The sequence below is a fragment of the Tachysurus fulvidraco genome, chromosome 10, assembly GCF_022655615.1.
Source record: "Tachysurus fulvidraco isolate hzauxx_2018 chromosome 10, HZAU_PFXX_2.0, whole genome shotgun sequence".
NCBI classification, from domain to species: domain Eukaryota; kingdom Metazoa; phylum Chordata; class Actinopteri; order Siluriformes; family Bagridae; genus Tachysurus; species Tachysurus fulvidraco.
Genome location: NC_062527.1, coordinates 3675981 through 3695639, shown reverse-complemented (window position 1 = coordinate 3695639; position 19659 = coordinate 3675981). Strand labels below are relative to the sequence as shown.

Below are 19659 nucleotides of genomic sequence, written 5' to 3'. Positions count from 1 at the left end.
AAAAAAATAAAAAAATCTGCATCTGGATTTCAAGAGTTCTAAAAAAATAATCCCACATCCGTCGCTTCTTCTTCCATAACCGAGCTCAGAACTACCAGCTATGCATAAGGTACAAGCGAGGTCACATAAAATCTTTATTTTTCTCAGTTTAGATCCTTTAAATGTACATCAGTGGTTCTAGAACAAAACAGCGGATATAAATGAAAATGTAGTCAATGACAGCAGAATTGCAGACTTGGTATGAAAACGAAATTGCTTGATCCCACATCTCTCACATGTAAAATATTTTAAACAAAGAGCAGAGGGTCCAGTCCCAGTCCCAGTGTCTTTCCGATGAGTTAGAAATATTATTGATGAAATATTGTTCACATTACATATAATATCATCATATATGTATCCTAACATTTATCTGCAACCAGAGAAAAAAATAATCTGTTCATCTCTTTATTATTTTTATTCTTCTGCTGTTTTATTAGGCACAATCAGTGTACATGCTGCTGTATGTATGTATATATTATAAAAGGGAGGAACATTATGGCAGTTAAAACTTGTGTAGCCCTTGCTTATGGAACATTGTTATGAGATAGAAAAGTGTACAATTTAGCACCACCTGATTTATATTATGTAAATATTACTAACCAGCACTTCACATTCACATTATGTAAACTATAGAAAGACAATTTAAGAGTTTAGACAGAAATGTTTTTGTGATAATTTGATTCGCTTTGTTCTATGTGAACTGAAGTAACAGTATCCGCTTTTCTGGGGTTGCTTTCTGTAATGTTTAATCTGTTAGGGATTTAAAATACTTTGCACCACCACAGGTTTGTAGGTTGTTTCTAACACTGCGTCTATAAATCCACCGTTTTGCTCTATATCATTTATCGGTTTAAAAGAACTGACTTTTAAACGGTACAGAATACTTTCCAGCATTCACCGACTCTTCACTGTAGATCATTTTAATATCATTTAAAACATAAAATAAAATTGTGGCACAGACGCTGACTGGGAGAATTGCTCTGTTGCAGCTGTACCGTACGTCAGGTGCCACACTGGGCAAAGCTGGGTTTAGGGTTTTATGTGTATCAGGAGAAAGAGGCTGTAAGAATGGCCTCATGCTGCTGATGGTGAAGAGTACTGATACCCACAGCAGGAGCAGGAAGAGGAGGCCTACTGACTAACCGCAGCTAGGTGAAGAAAATACAAGGGAAAAAAAGAAGACTGTTACTAAGATCTGTATAAATATTGTCCAAAACCTATTTAAAAAAAGGGTACACATCCTTACCTTACGGGCAAGCTGTTTTTCAAATCGAGGAGACACAAAAAACCAGCACCCCATGTTCTGTGGCTCTTCTTGGCTCCAGATAAACTCTATAAGTAAAAAGTTTAAAGTATAAGCTTTAAAAGTGGATTAGAAATGATTGTGTTACTGCACCGAGCACAAATCTGTATATCTGGTTTCAGAGAAGCACTTCAGGTGATATATGATATGGCCAAATGTTTGTGGACACCTGACCATCACGCCCACATGTGGTTCTTCCCAAAACTATTGCCACACAGTTAGAAGCAAACGGTTGTATAAGATTCATCTGTATGGTGTATTATTACAATTTCCTTCACTGGAACTAAGAGGCCCAAACCTGAACCAGCATGACAATGCGCCTGTGCACAAAGCGAAGCTAAATGTTAAGACGGTTTGTTAAAGGCAGAGTCTCCGTTTTTTGAAAGCCAATATCGACATTTGAAATCACCAAACCAAACACGCCCCTAACCCAAATGGGTCCCACCCCTGTATTGATAGCTCCGCCAACACATACATACGCAACCCAGGCAAATAATGGAAATAAACGTGTCTTTATCATAGCTGAAGGGAAGAACAATACGATTGTAGATAAACAAACAAGCAAAAATGCCACACAAGCATAATGATGTAAAGGACAAAGGCATATATTAGTTCTGTGTAACAAAGCAAAACCAACGTTACTCACCTATCGAGAAGGAAAAAAGCGCCTCGGCGTCTTAAGTAAAGTCGGCCACATATTCACAGGCCGGAGTTTCCCGAGTCGATAACTCCTGAGCTAAACGCTGTTACTACACAAAACGCGGTTGTAGCTGCCTCTCTACATTACTACGATAGAAAAGAGGTGTTATTTGTGTAGTAACAGCGTTTAGCTCAGGAGTTATTGACTCAGGAAACTCCAACCTGTGAATATGTGGCCGACTTCCTGCTCCTTCAGTTCTCTCCAGCGCTGGAAAGCTGATCCTATATTAACACGTCCTACTTCTTGCCTTATCGTAAGTCTTTCTTCTCTTTCTTTATTTGTTTTTATCCTCCATGTCAATGTTAAAACCGCTTTCTGCTAATGTCACACATGCGCACTGAACACTCTCTCCAAACATATTGACAAGCCCCGCCCCTTTCTGCTCATTGGCTCACGTTTGTTTTGATTTTTGTTTTGATTTTTGTTTATTATTCGGCCCGACTCAGTTTTCTGAAGCATTTTTCAAAAATCGGAGACCCTGCCTTTAAGTTTGGAATAGAAGAAATCGAGGGTCCCTCACAAAGCCCTGACCTCATCACATTTAAAGGATAAACTGGGATGCAGACTGTGCTCCAGACTTCCTCACCGATCAGTGTCTGATCTCACTAATGCTCTCGTAGCTGAACGAGCAAATCCCCACAGCGACGATCCAACATCTGGTGGAAAGTCTTCCCAGAAGAGAGGAGCTTATTATAACAGCAGAAAGATTAAATCAACAAGCAAATATAGGTGCAACGGTCAGGTGTCCACAAACTTTTGGCCATACCGTGTACTTCATACTGAAATCCTTGAGTAATTCTCTGCAAGCATCAGTGGGAAAATAAAATGCAGTCATCACAGGCATGATGACAATGGGATTTAAGACTCTACAGGTGTGTGTAAATGATCTAGATTATATTGGTCAGTAACACCCACCATCATGTTGTAAAACATCAGATACTGGCTCTAATACTCCAACACGTGTAACAGAATGCCTCGGCTCTACCACGTGTGTCATGGATACTATTCTTTGGGTTTAACAAGGAAGGTATTTAAAGAAAAATGAAATAAAATCCATAAACCCTGTTTGTTTAGCTGGTTTGAAAAAAAAAAAAAGAAGAATGTCAAGGCCTCACCTTTGGCATTACTGTACTTGCTGAGCTCCTGCTGTAGGGCGTCTGTGGGGAAAGGGCAAAGCTCCTCGACTCTGATCAGCGCCGTGTTCTTACATGCCTCAGGCAGTGTCTCTCTTTGTTTCAGTAGTGCATAATAGTGCTTGCCTGAGCAGAGCAGCACTCGCTGTACACTTGCACACATCAGGGACAATGTAGGGATTATTCCATGATTACAGACGGGTTCCGTCGTTATATAGTTTAAGAGTTGAACACAACGAGATTCTTACCTCTCAGGGTTTACAGAGGTGTCACCGATTACAGGCTTGAAGGAAGTTCCAGGTCCCATTTCCTCCAAGCTCGACACTGCCCCCTTGTGTTACACAGAATAAAACGCAAGTCAAAGTTGGCTCTTATTGCCATTCCTCTATATAGATTGTATACACTGGAAACGAAATGTCGTTTCTCCGCAACAGTACAGAAGACTACATACTGTAAGGTGCAGATGCACAACAGTGTGAGACGAGTGCAGAAGAATAAATACTCAGAACTGTAGTGCAGCAGCAATACGATTAGTTCTCTATCAAGTGTCTAATCAGCTGGTGTACGCTGAGCCAACAAGTGATGTTGGATAATCATCCAATGCAGAACTCACTGAAAAACGCAACAGTGTTTTGGGGGATGCCACGATGAGAGGTTTGCGGAAGTTTCGGATCATTTGTCTCCTTAGCAGGTGGAAGTACTGAGCCGGAGTTGTTGGATTCACTACGGCCATATTTACTACGTCACCGTCGATGCCTTCCTCCCTACTGTCACACAGCTGTTAGGGGAGAAAAAGGGGCTTAATAATAAAACAACCTGCCAATCAGTAAAGCAGGTTCTAGATGTGTATAACCTTTTTGTGTAATGAACAGAGTTTACTTTAATACTTTCACTACTCACTTGTAAGAAACGCTCGATGCGGCAGGATGAGTGCTCGGGTCCGGCTCCGTCGTAGCCGTGTGGAAGCAGGATGACGATGCCGCTCTGCAGCAACCACTTTGCCTCGCCTAGTAGAAGAAAATCATTTTGTATGGATATACTTGTTTCTTTCCTGGTATGAAAGCACTGGTCCTTAATTGCTGAAGCAGTAGCAGTTATGCAAATCAGTAGACTTGTGTGTTGGCCTGGGGAAACCTTTTCTTTAAACTACCTAGTGGTTAAGGCATTAGACTACTGATCAGAAGGTTGTAAGTTTGAATCCCAAGCTGCTGAGCCCCTGAGCAAGGCCCTTAACCCTCAACTGCTCAGTTGTATAAATTAAAAATAAAAATGTAAGTCACTCTGAATACTGGTGTCTGCTAAATGCCAAAAATGTGGGTTTTCCCAAGCTTCCACATAATTAAGATAATTATTACAGATTTATTTATTATTACCTCCAGAGATAAAGGTGTCAAAGATGATTTGGGCTCCATTGAAGAAATCCCCAAACTGAGCTTCCCATATGGGCAACAGTTTTGGCTGTTCAATACTCATTCCGTACTCGAAACCTAACACTGCCTCTTCAGACAGTGCACTGTTACACACCTGAAACACAACACACACACACACACACACACACACACACACACACACACACACACACACACACACACACACACACACACACACACACACACACAATATCAATCTACATGCAGTACAGAAAACACAATTAATTCACTATAAAGTGATGGCAGTATAAATTGGAGTAAAAGAGTGAACAATGATTTGAATCATTACAGGGTTGATTTGTGTTAATCTGACCTCCAGATGCCCTTTTTGTTGCGGGTCAATGTGATTGAGAGGGATGTACATGTCATTGGACTCTTGGCACACAACCATGGCATGACGCTGACTAAACGTACCACGCCCAACGTCCTGTCCACTTATCCGCACGTCAAAGCCTGCAGAAAAAAACAACATTAAAAAATCCTAGATAAATGAAGCAAAATTGGGCTGGATCTGAGCGTTCGTTAAAATATGGTTCACGTTTGTAAACGTTTGTAAGAAAGCATTCAGCTTGAAGGAGTCTGTTTACCCTGACAGAGAAGTGTGCCGAATGCCAGCGCCTCAGCGGTGGACCAGTCCAATGCAGCTCCTGCTTCAAGTTTCTGCAATCTCGACTGTGAAGGATGATGAAAAAGCAGATTCAAGCAACACCAGAGACACAAACAAATGTAGTCAACGTATTAAATCCATTTCTTTCCTATTACATAAGAACAGTAGATGTAAATAATCAATGCATATTGTAGATGTACTGCGCTCTGTAGCATTCAGTGTTGTGGAGAGTTCCACCAGCATTACAATGAGTGACACAAACAAAGGCTACATAAGTGCTTCACACATGAAGGAAAACTTCTTAAAACTTAAAGTTGATAATGCTATTATAAGTTATCATCATTAGCAGTTCGTAGATCATAATGGTGACTACTCTAAACATACTAAAGTTATGTTTGGTGTTCCACAAGGTTCTGTTTTAGGCCCATTGCTTCTCTTTTTATATATATATATATATAAAATTGTTCGTAAACATGGTATTAGCTTCAATGTTATGCTGATGATGCACAACTACAGTATATGTTTCATCCAAGTCAGATGAGAGACACCAGCTTAATGTGTAAAGACTAGGGATGCAACAATACAGTTCACCCACGATTCAATACATACCTCGGTTTTTTAACCACGGTTTTCGGTTCGGTTCGGTTCGGATGGCTTAACACATAAAAGTGTTTTTTGTTATTCTATGCTTAGGCAATAGGAACATTAAGAGTTTAAGAAGAAACAAATAAAAATAATTTATTGTAATACTCCTTTATTTTACTTAAAAGCATAGAAAAGTCCACTGGTTCCTAGTGTTTTGTATAATATAAACATGTTTTATTTTAAAATGAACACTGACATCTCACAGCTGCTGGTAGCCCATGTTTCCCAAACTGGGAAACACATAAATTCCTAAATTTTGAAAATAAAACATACATGTGAAGTTACAAGTGAGTAAACATAAATTGACCATTTCAAATAAACATACTTGTACTTCAGTGAACGTAAATAAACCATCTTAATTAAACTTAGCAGTACTCCAGTACAGTATCCTTCATTCAGAATGTAAAGTATCTTTCAGCTTTTCATTTCCCAATCCGACATGTAGTGAACAGTTACAGTGAGTTAACTCACGGTTGCCCGCGAGGTCCAACCATCTGTGGTCAGAGCAAGGCTCTGTGCTTGAGCCAATTCGTACACAATACTGTTGTATGTCTTTTCATAGAGGTCGGGAATTATCTCAGTGCTGAAAAAAGTTTGAGACGGTAGTCTGTAACGCGGATCGAGTGTTTTTATACGGTGACAAAAGCCAATCTCCAATCACCAAAAACGGCTGCAAATCTCTGGCAATGAACACCCCCACTGCCTTAGTTATTTTCATGTGTCTCTCGGAACCAGTTGGGTATGTATGCTGGAAGGAGTCAGCGAGGGACTGTTGTTTTTTGGAGGACCTGCTCTGCTATCCTGCCTTCAGACATTGATATTGCTGGGTGATGGCGCCGCAGATGCGCAATCATATTGGAAGTGTTTCCGTTTGAGTAGGCTACACGTGTAAAACAATGCTTGCAGACAGTCCTTTTTTTGTTTACCGTTTTTTCTTCCTCGGCATTATACTCGACAGCAAAACCGAAATGTCTCCACACCACGGATTTAAAAGACGCCGGCGCCTCCTCGTACTGTAGCCTCGCTTCACCACCGCTCGCCATGTTAAAGTGTGGAATGATGGTTCAGCGCCCCCTAACTTTAGAGCATAGAGATTGAACATTTACTCGCGGGGAGGAGTTTCCTCATCTCAGCTCGTAGACTTACAGGCACACACAAACAGTCAATTCAAAGGGAAATAAAAAGCACATAAATTATTTAAACGTAAAACCGAAAAAAACGCAATTCACAATCGTGTATTAAACCGTGGATGTCGTACCGAACGGTTCAATAGTATATTGAGAATTGTGGCATCCCTGGTAAAGACCATTAGACTGTGGAGGCTTACTAACTTCCTCCTGCTTAACTCTGACAAGACAGAAGTGCTTAAGATATTGTAATGTTTTTTGATAACTGAATGTAAAGAAAATCTGATAAATCAAGAACAAGAAACATTGAGCAGCAAACAGTATTAGCATAAGCAAAGCTGGATAGCTGATCTGATGATTCTATGCTTTTTTTTAGTCCAGGGAACATTTTGTGAGGTTTTATAAGAAAATCTGCTGGTAAGTTTTACTGAGAATTTGGACAATCTGAGTTTTTATTGGAAGCAAATCCCAGGAGCCTTCATTGTTTTTTTTTTGTCTTATATGCTGTGTATTATAGGTTGCCTATTATACCATATGGACCCCATCACATAGCCTTACTTGAAAAAAGAGTCTCTGTAGACATTCAGCACTTAAAAAAGAGTCTCTGTAGAGATACATCACTTAAAAAAGAGTCTCTGTAGAGATACATCACTTAAAAAAGAGTCTCTGTAGAGATACATCACTTGATTAACCCTAAAATCCTAAAAGTGAAAAGTGTCTAATTCTGACTGTAGCGCAGGAGCATCGCAGACATTTTAATAGCCGTTATCTGATGACAGTCTGAGCCGATTAAGGAAAAATGGAGATTTCACTTAAGATTTAGTCTCTTGCTGGGCTTCCCATTAGACTTTTACTGTTGTAATAAGCTCTGCTCTTCTGGGAAGGCTTTCTACTGGATGTCGACTGTGTTCAGCTACTAGAGCATTAGTGACATCTGACACTGATGATGTACTGTAAGTGTGAGGAGATCTGGGGTTCAGTCGGTGTTCATTTCAATGGTGTTCAGTGGGGTTGAGAAGAAGAAGAAGAAAAAGGAGATGAAGAAGCAGAAGAAGAAGGTGAAGAAGAAGAAGAAAAAGGAGATGAAGAAGCAGAAGAGGAAGGTGAAGATGAAGAAGCAGAAGCAGAAGAAGCAGAAGAAGAAGAAGAAGAAGAAGAAGAAGAAGAAGAAGAAGATGAAGGAGAAGAAGTAGAAGAAGAAGAAACAGAAGAAGAAGAAGAAGAAGAAACAGAAGGAGAAGAAGAAGAAGAAACAGAAGGAGAAGAAGAAACAGAAGAAGAATTAGTTGCAGCCAGGCAATTGTACTTCTGCATACATTTTCAGTAACATGTTCAGATGTTGAGTCAGGGCTCTATGCAGGATACTCAAGTTCTTCCACGCCGACCTTGACACCATGTCTTCAAGGAACTCTGTGCTTTGTGTACAGGAACATTGTCATGCTGTAACAGGGTTTCGATCCAGTGAAGGGAAAAAGTAAAGCTCCCTACGAGATTCTATACCATTGTGTTCTTCTGACTTTGTGGGAATGGAAACTATAGTTTTTGGACAAGACCTCAAAAACATCTAATGGTTATTCAAAAGACCAGCACACAACTTTTAAAAGGATTTGAGCATCAAATTAAAAGATTATTCTTCCTTCCTGTAATTTGGATTTTCATTGAAACCTCACAGAATGGCAGTAAATAAACAAGCACAGGACACAAAGAAAGAAAAGTTAAAAGAGCTATAAAGCCTCTACCTTTATGTGTGTCTTCAGGAGGTGACTGTGCACCTGGATCTCCTCAGGGATCTCCACAGTCTTTGCCCCCACATACTGAAGCAGGGGAACGGCCACACCGGTGTCCCAGGATGAAACTCTGTCCTGTGGCTCTGTCAGATCGTGCCAACGGCCCTGCAGGTTGGTGGGCGGAGGGCTATAGAAAGTCATGTTGGCCAGACGGTCACTGAGCAAGGAGTGGTGGGCTGTTTTAATCTGACTGCGTTCCTCTTCAGTCATCAATCCCTCTGAGATCAGCTGGTCAGAGTAGGAATCTGGGATGCTCTTCCTTGAGCTACCAAAACAAAGTATACCGGTTGATTTACCATTATAATGAAAGCTTGGCCCAGAAATCGAAGCCAAGACAGAATGAGAGCTCACCGGATGATTTTGTACATGGCAGGGTTCGTGAAGAAAGGCTCGTCCAGCTCATTGTGTCCCCACTGCCGGTAACACAGCAGGTCCACTATAACGTCCTTACGGAAGAGTCTCTGATACTCCACAGCTAACCGTGTGGCTCTGAGGACCTCTTCAGCATCATCGCCATTTACGTGGACCACGGCACAACCCACCATCTTACCTGAAAGAGACGCCATGAGTGTGTGAAGTAAAGCTACATTACTGTAGTAAAGCTCATTTATTTCTCAACACTGAGGGAGATATATACAATTCTACACTTGACTCTAATACACTCACAGATCTGCAGACTACATCTTTTAATTTTAGTATTTACTAAAACAAAAAAAGAATAGAATCAAAACTAAAACGACACAACAATCAATCCAGATATCTATGGATCTAAGGATCTATGTGTAAATTCCTACTTTCTTACATACTAGCTGTTAATTATTCAATATATTCTGAGCAGATTTTGCATACATCGATATTCTTATTTCTATTATGTCTACTTCTTAAACCAAAACAGATTCTTTGCCAAACAGTTTTGGTTTAAGATGCCTTCTCTTTCATGCCAAGTCAGGTTGTACTTTTGTACAAAACAACAATTTATGCTTCTTTCAACACCGACCAACATTTTTTCTTCAAATCGACTACATTTTTCCTAGTCCAGCTCCAGTCGGATTACGCTTCATGAAGATTTCGGACACTTGAGGAAAAGTTGAAGAGCCCGTGAGGACTTTGAGGAGAACAACTACTTAATCAATACACAAAATAACATTCTACATATGCTGCATCTCCATCAATGAGTATTTGAAAACTTCGGCACAGAGGAGATGGTGTTGAGTCAATTAATGAGCTCAACTCAGATGATGAGCTAATTAATGAGTTGCTCAGGAGTTACACGACTCCAACTGACTGTAGAAAGGACATTATTTATAATCACACACACTGGTGGTGTTTAGAACAATTTATATTCACACCCTCCAGTCACCCAAATGAGGATGAGGTTCCTCTGAAGGTTTCTTCTTCATACCGTATAAGGGAGGTTTCCCTGGCCTCAGGCTTGTTCATTAGGGATAAATAGGGATACATTTTATCTCCTATGAAGCTGCATTAAGGCATTGTTCATTGTCAAAAGCACTATACATATAAACTTGAATTAAATTGAATTGCATCACGGATCTGTGCAAAGAGCTGGTCCTCGAACCTACCAATATCACTGCAATATAAGGAGGAGCGGGCTCTTTCAGACGGAGTGGTGTAGCCCACTTGATTGTTCACAATAAGGTGAATACTTCCACCGACTCTGAAGTGAGGGAGATTTGACAGGGTGAAGGTTTCTGGTACAACCCCTTGTCCGGAGAAGGAGGCGTCACCGTGAACCTGAAGATATAAGAAGAGATGACAGAACTTTAGACACGTCGTCTGACAAAATTCAAACAAAATTCGCACAGATGATTTGTTGAAGAAGAGCAAAAATTATACATGTTATTATATCAAAATAATATTAAATAGGTTGACATTAATTAACACAAATATAATTAATTAATTAGCAGACATTCCTTGTGGCAAGTCGATTAAGGCATGTACTTTCTTCACAAGTAGAATGCAAAAATATTAAGAGGATTTTGACCTTCATATTAAATCTGAACAGTCAAATGAAAACTTGTTTTGTTTCAACAGTCACAAGAGTGTGTCATTTTCCTACATGAACAACTCATTCAGTGCAAACGTTCTCTTAATGAGTGTCTGGATTCCTTTAAAAAAAATAAAAAATCCTCCTGTTGTGTATGCACCATCTGTTGTATTGCTTTCATCCAACCGGAACGTCTTTCCACCCGATGCCTCCTTTAGTGGTCCAAAAACAGGATGCTGCTGATTGCTGATGACTCGTGTAAAATTACAGCTGTGTCCAATCTGTTTCTCACATTTATGTTGCACTAGAAGGTTATTATTCAACTTCTCACTACTTGAGAAGTCGAGAAATGTATATTTATAAAAAGGTAGTAAAGGAAGAAGAGGAAGAGGCAGAAGAAAAGAAAAAAGAAGAAGAAGAAGGTGAAGAAGATGAGGAATCAGAAGAAGAAGTAGAAGAAGAAGAAGGTGAAAAAGAAGAAGAAGAAGAAGAAGAAAGAAGAAGAAAAATGAGATGAAGAAGAAGGTGAAGAAGAAGAAAAAGGAGAAGAAGAAAAAGAAGAAGAGAAAAAAAGAGATGAAGAAGCAAAAGAAGAAGGTGAAGAAGAAGAAGAAGAAGAAGGTGAAGAAGATGAGGAATCAGAAGGTGAAGAAAAAGAAGAAGAAGGTGAAAAAGAAGAAGAAGAAGAAGAAGAAGGTGAAGGTGAAGAAGAAGAAAGAAGCAGAGGAAGAAGAAAAAGAAGTAGAAAATGAGATGAAAAAGAAGAAGAAGGAAAAAGAAGAAGAGAAAAAAAAGAGATGAAGAAGCAAAAGAAGAAGGTGAAGAAGATGAGGAATCAGAAGAAGGTGAAGAAAAAGAAGAAGAAGAAGGTGAAAAGAAGAAGAAGGTGAAGAAGAAGAAAGAAGCAGAGGAAGAAGAAGAAGAATAAGGTGAAGAAGAAAAAGAAGAAGAAAATGAGATGAAAAAGAAGAAGAAGAAGAAGAAGAAGAAGAAGAAGAAGAAGAAGAAGAAGAAGAAGAAGAAGGAAAAGGAAGAAGAAGAAGAAGAAGAAGAAGAAAGAAGAAGAAAAATGAGATGAAGAAGAAGGTGAAGAAGCAGAAGAAGAAGAAGAAGAAGAAGGTGAAGAAGATGAGGAATCAGAAGAAGGTGAACAAGGTGAAGAAGGTGAAGAAGAAGAAGAAGAAGAAGAAGGCAATTTTCAGTAAGATGTTCAGATGCATTTTGTTTTCAGGAAATAAAAGTAGATCCTGGAAGAACAGGTTTCTTTGCCCTGATTATATAACCAGTGCTGTAAAGATCAGTCCGATTTAAAATGCCATACCTAGTTACACAAATCAGTCTCCAGCGTACCTGCAAACAGATGACTTTGTCTCCAGGCCTAGCGTTGCTGTCGCTAGAATAATCGCCATCCTTTTTAACCTGTTGTCGGCCGCGAGTTTTGCCCTGAGTGACTGGGTTAATGGCCTCCAAATGGGACGGGTTGGGTAACATGGTCACGTGGAGCGGGTGAGCAGCGCCGACGTCCAGGTCCACAGAAGAGGTGAGGTGAGACAGGACATCTCCGATGGCGGGAGAGTTCTCTGGGAATTCGCTGAGACCTCTCATTTTCCGAAACATCAGCTAGAGTAAGAAAAAGTGAGATAGAAAATGAGACAGTGTTGGAAGAGACTCAGAACCTAACTGAGGCTTAGGCTTGCAGCTTCATGATATGTAATTCTTCCAAAAATATCTGTAAATTCTGCATGTAAACTATAAAGTATTATATGTCAATCAATGTAACCTCAGCATAACCTGCCGGTGACAGATATTTGGCCGTCATTGTAGCTTGACTGGTTCTCAATTTGCTTGGGCTTCATTTTCAGTTTGCTTTTGTGTGCTCTGTTACCTCCGACTGCTCTCAGGTCTCGCATCATTTATTTCCCCTGCAATCAAAATGTTCCTAAAACCTTTCAACATCACTCTTTTTTGTGTGAAATGTCATACAAACTATAGCAATACAGCATGTTTGGTGTTCTACTCCAACACTTCAGCTTCACTTCCAGTTAATTATCAACCTCGTTAAAAGGAATCACTGTTGAATTAAAAGAGGGTTGAAAAGACAAGGTGTTAACTAGAACCACGGGAAAAAGTTCACCACGGGAAATATGGTGTAGAGTTCATCTGAGCCTGAAAGGCTCAGATGAACTCTACACCATATTTCCCGTGGTGAACTTTTTCCTGTCGTGTTCTAGTTAACACCTTGTCTTTTAAAGCATTTCTACTTACTGTAGTTAAACAAGTGTTTTCAGAAATGCTGATACATGCTGAGACAAACATCTGGGTTAAAGTCCAAATCAACGAGGAATCTGAGAACTTTCTGTATGGTATTATTTTACATCCTAATCCCCTTTTATTTGACCATTTTTGATGTTATTTCACTAGACCCTGTATCTTCTGCCAGCTGCCTGGATTTGTACTTCATGTTATGTTTTGGTATTTTAATATCCCCTCCTGGGTGTGGGCATGTTTGTCAGACTTTGCCTGCTGTGTATCGCTGCATGCTGGCTCATCAAGTTCTGAATGAGCTGCAATTTTGTTTTGTACAGGAGATGTTTCACTGCTTTACAACCGTTACCACACATTTCCCAGCTTACATTTAAAACCATTTCCAGAGCAATGTTTTACTAAAATTGATTGGTTTCTTTAAAATTAAGTGCTTTCTTTATCATCTGTGATGGATTTTATTGCAGACACTTCAGGAAAAGATCATTTCACTTTATATTTTAATAGATAGATAGATAGATAGATAGATAGATAGATAGATAGATAGATAGATAGATAGATAGATAGATAGATAGATAGATAGATAGATAGGGGGCACAGCGGCTTAGTGGGTAGCACGTTCGCCTCACACCTCCAGGGTCGGGGTTCGATTCCTGCCTCCGCCTTGTGTGTGCGGAGTTTGCATGTTCTCCCCGTTTCCTCCCCCAGTCCAAAGACATGCATGGTAGGTTAACTGGCATCTCTGGCATCTCGTAGTGTGTGAATGCATGAGTGAATGAGAGTGTGTGTGCGCGTGTGTGCGCGCGCACCCTGCGATGGGTTGGCACTCCGTCCAGGGTGTATCCTGCCTTGATGCCCGATGACGCCTGAGATAGGCACAGGCCCCCCGTGACCCGAGGTAGTTCGGATAAAAGCGGTAGAAAATGAGTGAGTGAGAGTGAGTGTCTATATTGGGTATATTGTGGTGGCTCAAGTGGTTAAAGCTCTGGGTTGTTGATTGGAGGATCAGGGTTCAAGCCCAAGCACTGCCAAGCTGCCACTGTTGAGCCCTTAACCCTCTCTGCTCCAGTGGTGCAGCTCCAGTTGTATCATGGCTGACCCTGTGCTCTGACTCCAACCTCCAAAGTTGGGATGTGTGAAGAAAGAATTTCACTGCGCTGTAATGTTTATGTGACAAAGAAAACGGTTAAACTATTTACAGCCCTTCTTCCGTTGTTTTCTACTCACCTCGGGTGGGAAGTGCAAAAGTCCAGTAAGCAAGTTGAGGCGTCCACGGTGAGGCATTCCCATTACCACATCTGTTACGCCGCTCTTCGCAGCTGAATGGAAAAGCTCGAGGAAAAATCCCATCATGCTCTCTGCTCCCTCTCCTCCGTACCGCTTGACTGTGGCAAACTTGGTGCCAAGAAAGTGGTCAAATTCCTATAATGATTAAAAATAAATAAATTAGTGCTATAGTCAATTTTATATTAAAAGGCCTTTGAGACATTTAAGAGATTTTACAGGGTTTTCTCTCAGATTAGAATAAAACAAAATGCATAAAAGTTAAACAAGTCGTATTTCACGATGCATGAAATATCCCCAATATCATTTTCAAGGCCATTCACATAAAAAAAACAGCTAACTTAATTTTGTTAGCTTGTTCGTTCATCTTCAGTAATCACTTTATCCTGATCACAGTTGCAGTAGATCTGAAGCCAATCCCAGGAACACAAAGTAACAATGCTGGTTAACAATCTGGTTGTGAGGACAGTCTATCACGGGGCATCATGTGCACACAAATAAACACACTCAGACACAAACACACACGCTTCAACAGTTTGGGGCAATTTTAAGAAACCAATCAACCTAGTGGCAGGTTTAAAATGAGTTAACACAAAACTGAAGAACCCAGAGGAAACTTATACAGACACAAGCTTCACAAACCCTCTGTAACCCCAGATCAGGAGTTTATTTATGTTGTATAGCAAACATAAGGACGAATATGTCTATGTGCACTACAAATTACAATGTAGTGCACATAGACATTGTCCTTAACAGGCGAGTCTACGGTGAAACTTTATACCAAACAGCTTTGTGTGGTTCACTACAGAAAGTTGGAAAACCTGTATTCGCGCTTCATTTGAGCACAGACCTTATCAGCACAGATGAGGTCTTCCGTATAACTTAGCTGATGTTAACCAATATCAAACTCCGTATTAAAGAATCGACTCATTATTAAAACCAAGCCTGTCTGAACCTGTGTCTGCTTTGACTAGTTTCTATGTATCCGTATTGGATCACTGAAGAGAAATGCAACAAGGTCACATCCCTGATGAGTTAAATAATACTACACTAACACCACCGTTAGTCAACACGTCCAGCAGTTAAATAAGAACAATAAGTTAAACACCAACATAAATAAACTATACATGGATGAGTAGATAGAATATTAGGAACAGAAGTTTTATAGTCAAGGCTTCATTATTTTATGTCCGTATTTCATTATGAATTGCGCCAGAGCGACTTGAGTTTTTCAACCTGTAGCTTGTGCCATGATTTGATTTGCAAGAAATATATTTATTAACACAAAATATCTTTTTTTCCCCCCTTGATTAAATCTCTTGCTTTAAAAAATACAGAAATAATATTTAGTATGAAGGTCTGATTATATCAGATTGGTTAAATTTTAGGAGATGGATTGTACCGGTATGTTGTACCTGAGATTCCAGCATGAGTTTTGCCAGCTGTCTCCTCTCTTCAGCAGTGAAGCTCTCCTTCTTCAGCTCCTCAAATCGATCAGCGAGCCACACTCTCTCTTCCAGACTATCCAGCTGACTGGTTTCTATCGAGATCCTCCCGCAATAGGTGTCCTCCAAGTACGCAACCACCTCCTCTGTCCTGGCCTCCGCTTTCCCAAAGTGCCTCAAACCTGCATTAAGAACCAGAACCCACAGGAGCTCAATAACAAAATGCAAAGCAAAGAGTACAGCTGGAATTACTTTTTGATCTCAAGCGTTAGATGACACGAATAGGGACGAATCCCCAAACATCAGATGTGTACCAGATGTGATCATGCTTCCTTGGAGGCTTCCTTTCAGGATGCTGATCTCTGGGACCTTGTCCATAACAGGCGAGTTGGGCATTAAAGGGTTAATCAGAGCGGCTTTGTGCCCATGGGTCCGATAAGCCTCCACTAACCTCGCCAAGCCATGATCTGTTCACACAAGACAATTTCACAATCTCACATTGACTTCTATCATTCAGACAGTAATATTACAGCATTACAGCACGTCATGAGGAGAAGCACGTGATCACATCAGACACCTACAACACTGTGAAGTCACAATGCAATAAACAGATTCAAGATCATACGGAATAAACCTGTGACTAGTATAAGGTTAAATGTTTACTGTTGGTTTGGTGTGTAAACAAGTCGACTATAAGCCACACTGACCTTGATTAAGACATGAGTGTGTGTTCAGCAGCTCCTGTAACGCGACATCCGGCTTTCCTCTCCGCGGTCTGTACCCAAAAACACCTCTCTCGGTGTGGTACAAAGCGAGTAACGGTGCTCTAAACACCGCCAACGAATGCCTACTAACTTTATGCAAACACTTTAGCATGACACCGGCTGACATTTTGATTCTGATTCATTCAACCGAAAGCGACACCGAATCAACTACAGCTTGTACACGCCATAGGCAGAGACGAGGGGAGGCGTCAGTTCTCTCCATTCCTATTGGCTGCACGAATGAGGGTAAATTTAGTTACTCGTTGCTGATTGGACTTAGGACTTGCCTGAATTAACCAATAAACAAACTCTATTACAGTGTTATTCTGGTAACGTTATGCTAACGTAAGCCTCAGACACAATTTATTTATTTTAATAATTATTATGAATCCCTAACAGGTAAAGCATAAATATTCACCTGTACATAAAACATTATGTGTTAAGGTTAGAAAGTATATAAAGCAGATGTTAAGGTTATATATATATATATATATATATATATATATATATATATATATATATATATATATATATATATATATATATATATATATATACTGTACACACACACACATACATTTATGTATCTCGATATTTATTTCGATATGTATGTATGTATGTATGCCTCTATGTGCACTATATATATATATATATATATATATATATATATATATATATATATATATATAAACTTATATATATATATATATTTTTATATATTTATATATTTTTATATATATATATATATGTGTATATATATATATATATATATATATATATATATATATATATATATATATATGTATATATATGATTAATCATTAATGCTTTGAAGTCATCCTGATACTACATTTTAAGTATTTTAGGAAAAGGCAGGTCTGGTTGGTGTTTAAATACTGCCAGTGTTCTGCCATCTAGGGGAGGATCAGTCCACCAGCTAGGTGTCAGAACAGAGAACAGTCTTGTTGCTTACCTTTCTTGCCCTCTGAGTGATCAGTCTGAGAGTCGAGCAGTACTGAGAATCAGTGGGAGTTTTGTGCACCTCTAGTGACGTGTGATATACACAGACTGACAGATTGTGGTGCGACTAATCCGCCTCATCTGGAGTAAACAGTTTGAACATGTCTGAGGAGCTATGTTTCTTCTAATCACCACTCATAGTCATGCACCGATATGAACTTTAGACTGAAGGGACAGTTGACATTTGTTCCTTCCATCGATTGCAGAATGTCTGTTCTAAATTTGGAGAGTGCTAAAACTGAAGCACTGCCACCTTTCTTTAGCAATAAATCACTGCACCATAGTGGTGTGATGAAAGTCACTTTTCTTTATTATTATAGAGATACAGAGTCTTGCAAAAGTATTCAGCCAACTTAAAATAGAATGGATTCATCTGGATTATTAATAATACACACATGTTGTATCAGTCTGTAGATATTTTGCAAACCAATGTGCTTGCATAAAAATTTTTTGAAAGCCAAAAAATTATGACTTGCAAAAAATAATGAGCAGATTTTTAAGTGCTTTCTAATTGGCCCAGAAAAGTACACTCAATTGACCACCATTTTGGACAGCAGGAAGGAAGCCACACATGAGCCCAACCTCCAGGGTTTCTAGGTGGTCTCTATAAAATAAAAGATTTCCATTTGTGCATTGAGTTAACAAACTTTCAAGCATGACTGTAAAGATGGAGACTAAGCTTTAATAGCAACCATTAACAGCAGTACAGAGAAGGCATGAAATTAGATTATTAGATGACATTAGATCTAATGTAAAATCCTTTATACAATGACACTCCTTAAAACAGTAAAATCAAGAATATAGTTCATGAAAGTCCTTTGTTTAGGAAGAGCAATACATTTAAGCTTAAAGGAATAAGTTGAAAAGTTAATTTTTGCCAGTATGAGTTTGGGCATCATGGACACATGCCATATTCAACACTGTGGTTGTTTCTGTCCAGGTCTGATCACAAATGACAACACTGTCAGAGTTTTTAGGAGCTTGTTGTTTTCTAAGCAAACAGGTAACACTGTAGTTTATAATTAGTTTGCTTCAACATTCACCCTCCAAATTTGTTTATACCTGTACTACTAAGGTCAGGCGTCCATATATCCAGGTTAATTGTGCTTTTAGTGCTTGTACCAAAGAATCCCTGCCTTTTTTTGTTTTTCTTTGTTAAACATGTTATTAATTTGTTTATTATAAGTCTTCAAATAGTGTCAACAATAGAAGACACTGTGAATGAAGTGTTATAAGCAACATAAGTCATATAATAAGAATAATATAATAAGAATGACTCATTTCTTTAATACAACGTTTGATATTGGATAAGTCAGGCCAAGAAGTGCAGTAAATAATATGGCATTAATGAAATGCAATTAAAAAAAACTTATTTAAATAGCAGTTAACAACATTAAACTAAACAAAGTCACTATTTGGCATTACAACCTTTGTCTTTAAACATGAATCAGTAGTCTCAGGTATATTTTGGAAATTAGCTGGGCAGTTTTACTAAGCATTTAGGAGTTTTTGCAGGTAAATTATTTTATCAAATAATGTTACCTTACCTTTTTTTATTGGCATACAAACATTTTTCTGTAGCATTTATTTCTGGTTGGAAATATTTTTTAATGTATACTGTTTTAATGACAGAACTGTTTCTGTAGAAACAGTTCTGTCACAGTATCAATGCAGAAATCATAAAAACTGGGTGCCAAAGATTTCCATTTTTTTAGTGTATTATACTCAAATTTTCTAGGAAGGCTTTCCCCTAAAATGACTGTGGGAATTTGTGATCATTCAGCTAAGAGGAAGGAGGGCGAGAAGATCTGGTGCAATTATTACAGGAGATTGATAATAAATATTTCCTTACAGATTTATTTTTGCTTAGAGATTTATTCCAAATGATAACTTTTTTTTTCTCTTTCAACCAGTGAGCTTGTTATCACTAAAACTTTTGGATGCACTAGAGGTCATAAGAAGCTACCAGTGGGTCATGTTTGTGCTGCCGGGGTCATCATCAATTATAGGCCTGCAGAAATATATTTGTATATGTAATGACACCAAGTGGTGACTTTTATTGACATTGGCATTGTCTGAGCAAATGTAACTGCCTATGTTTGCTTGTT

General features: G+C 39.1%; 1 protein-coding gene across 1 annotated transcript; it reads right to left on the bottom strand.

The window, feature by feature from the left end:
• Positions 1–121: 121 nt before the first annotated feature.
• Positions 122–16749, bottom strand: dhtkd1 (dehydrogenase E1 and transketolase domain containing 1). The gene is made up of 17 exons (XM_027163822.2): positions 16475–16749; positions 16082–16234; positions 15738–15949; positions 14266–14460; positions 12127–12396; positions 10352–10523; positions 9123–9321; positions 8724–9036; positions 5193–5277; positions 4919–5058; positions 4549–4699; positions 4076–4182; positions 3789–3953; positions 3424–3506; positions 3158–3327; positions 1286–1371; positions 122–1187 (listed from the first exon to the last, which is right to left on the bottom strand). The coding sequence occupies exons 1-17, from the start codon at positions 16656–16658 to the stop codon at positions 1086–1088; spliced, it is 2787 nt and encodes a 928-aa protein (XP_027019623.2). The 5' UTR covers positions 16659–16749; the 3' UTR covers positions 122–1085.
• Between the last annotated feature and the right edge of the window lie 2910 nt (positions 16750–19659).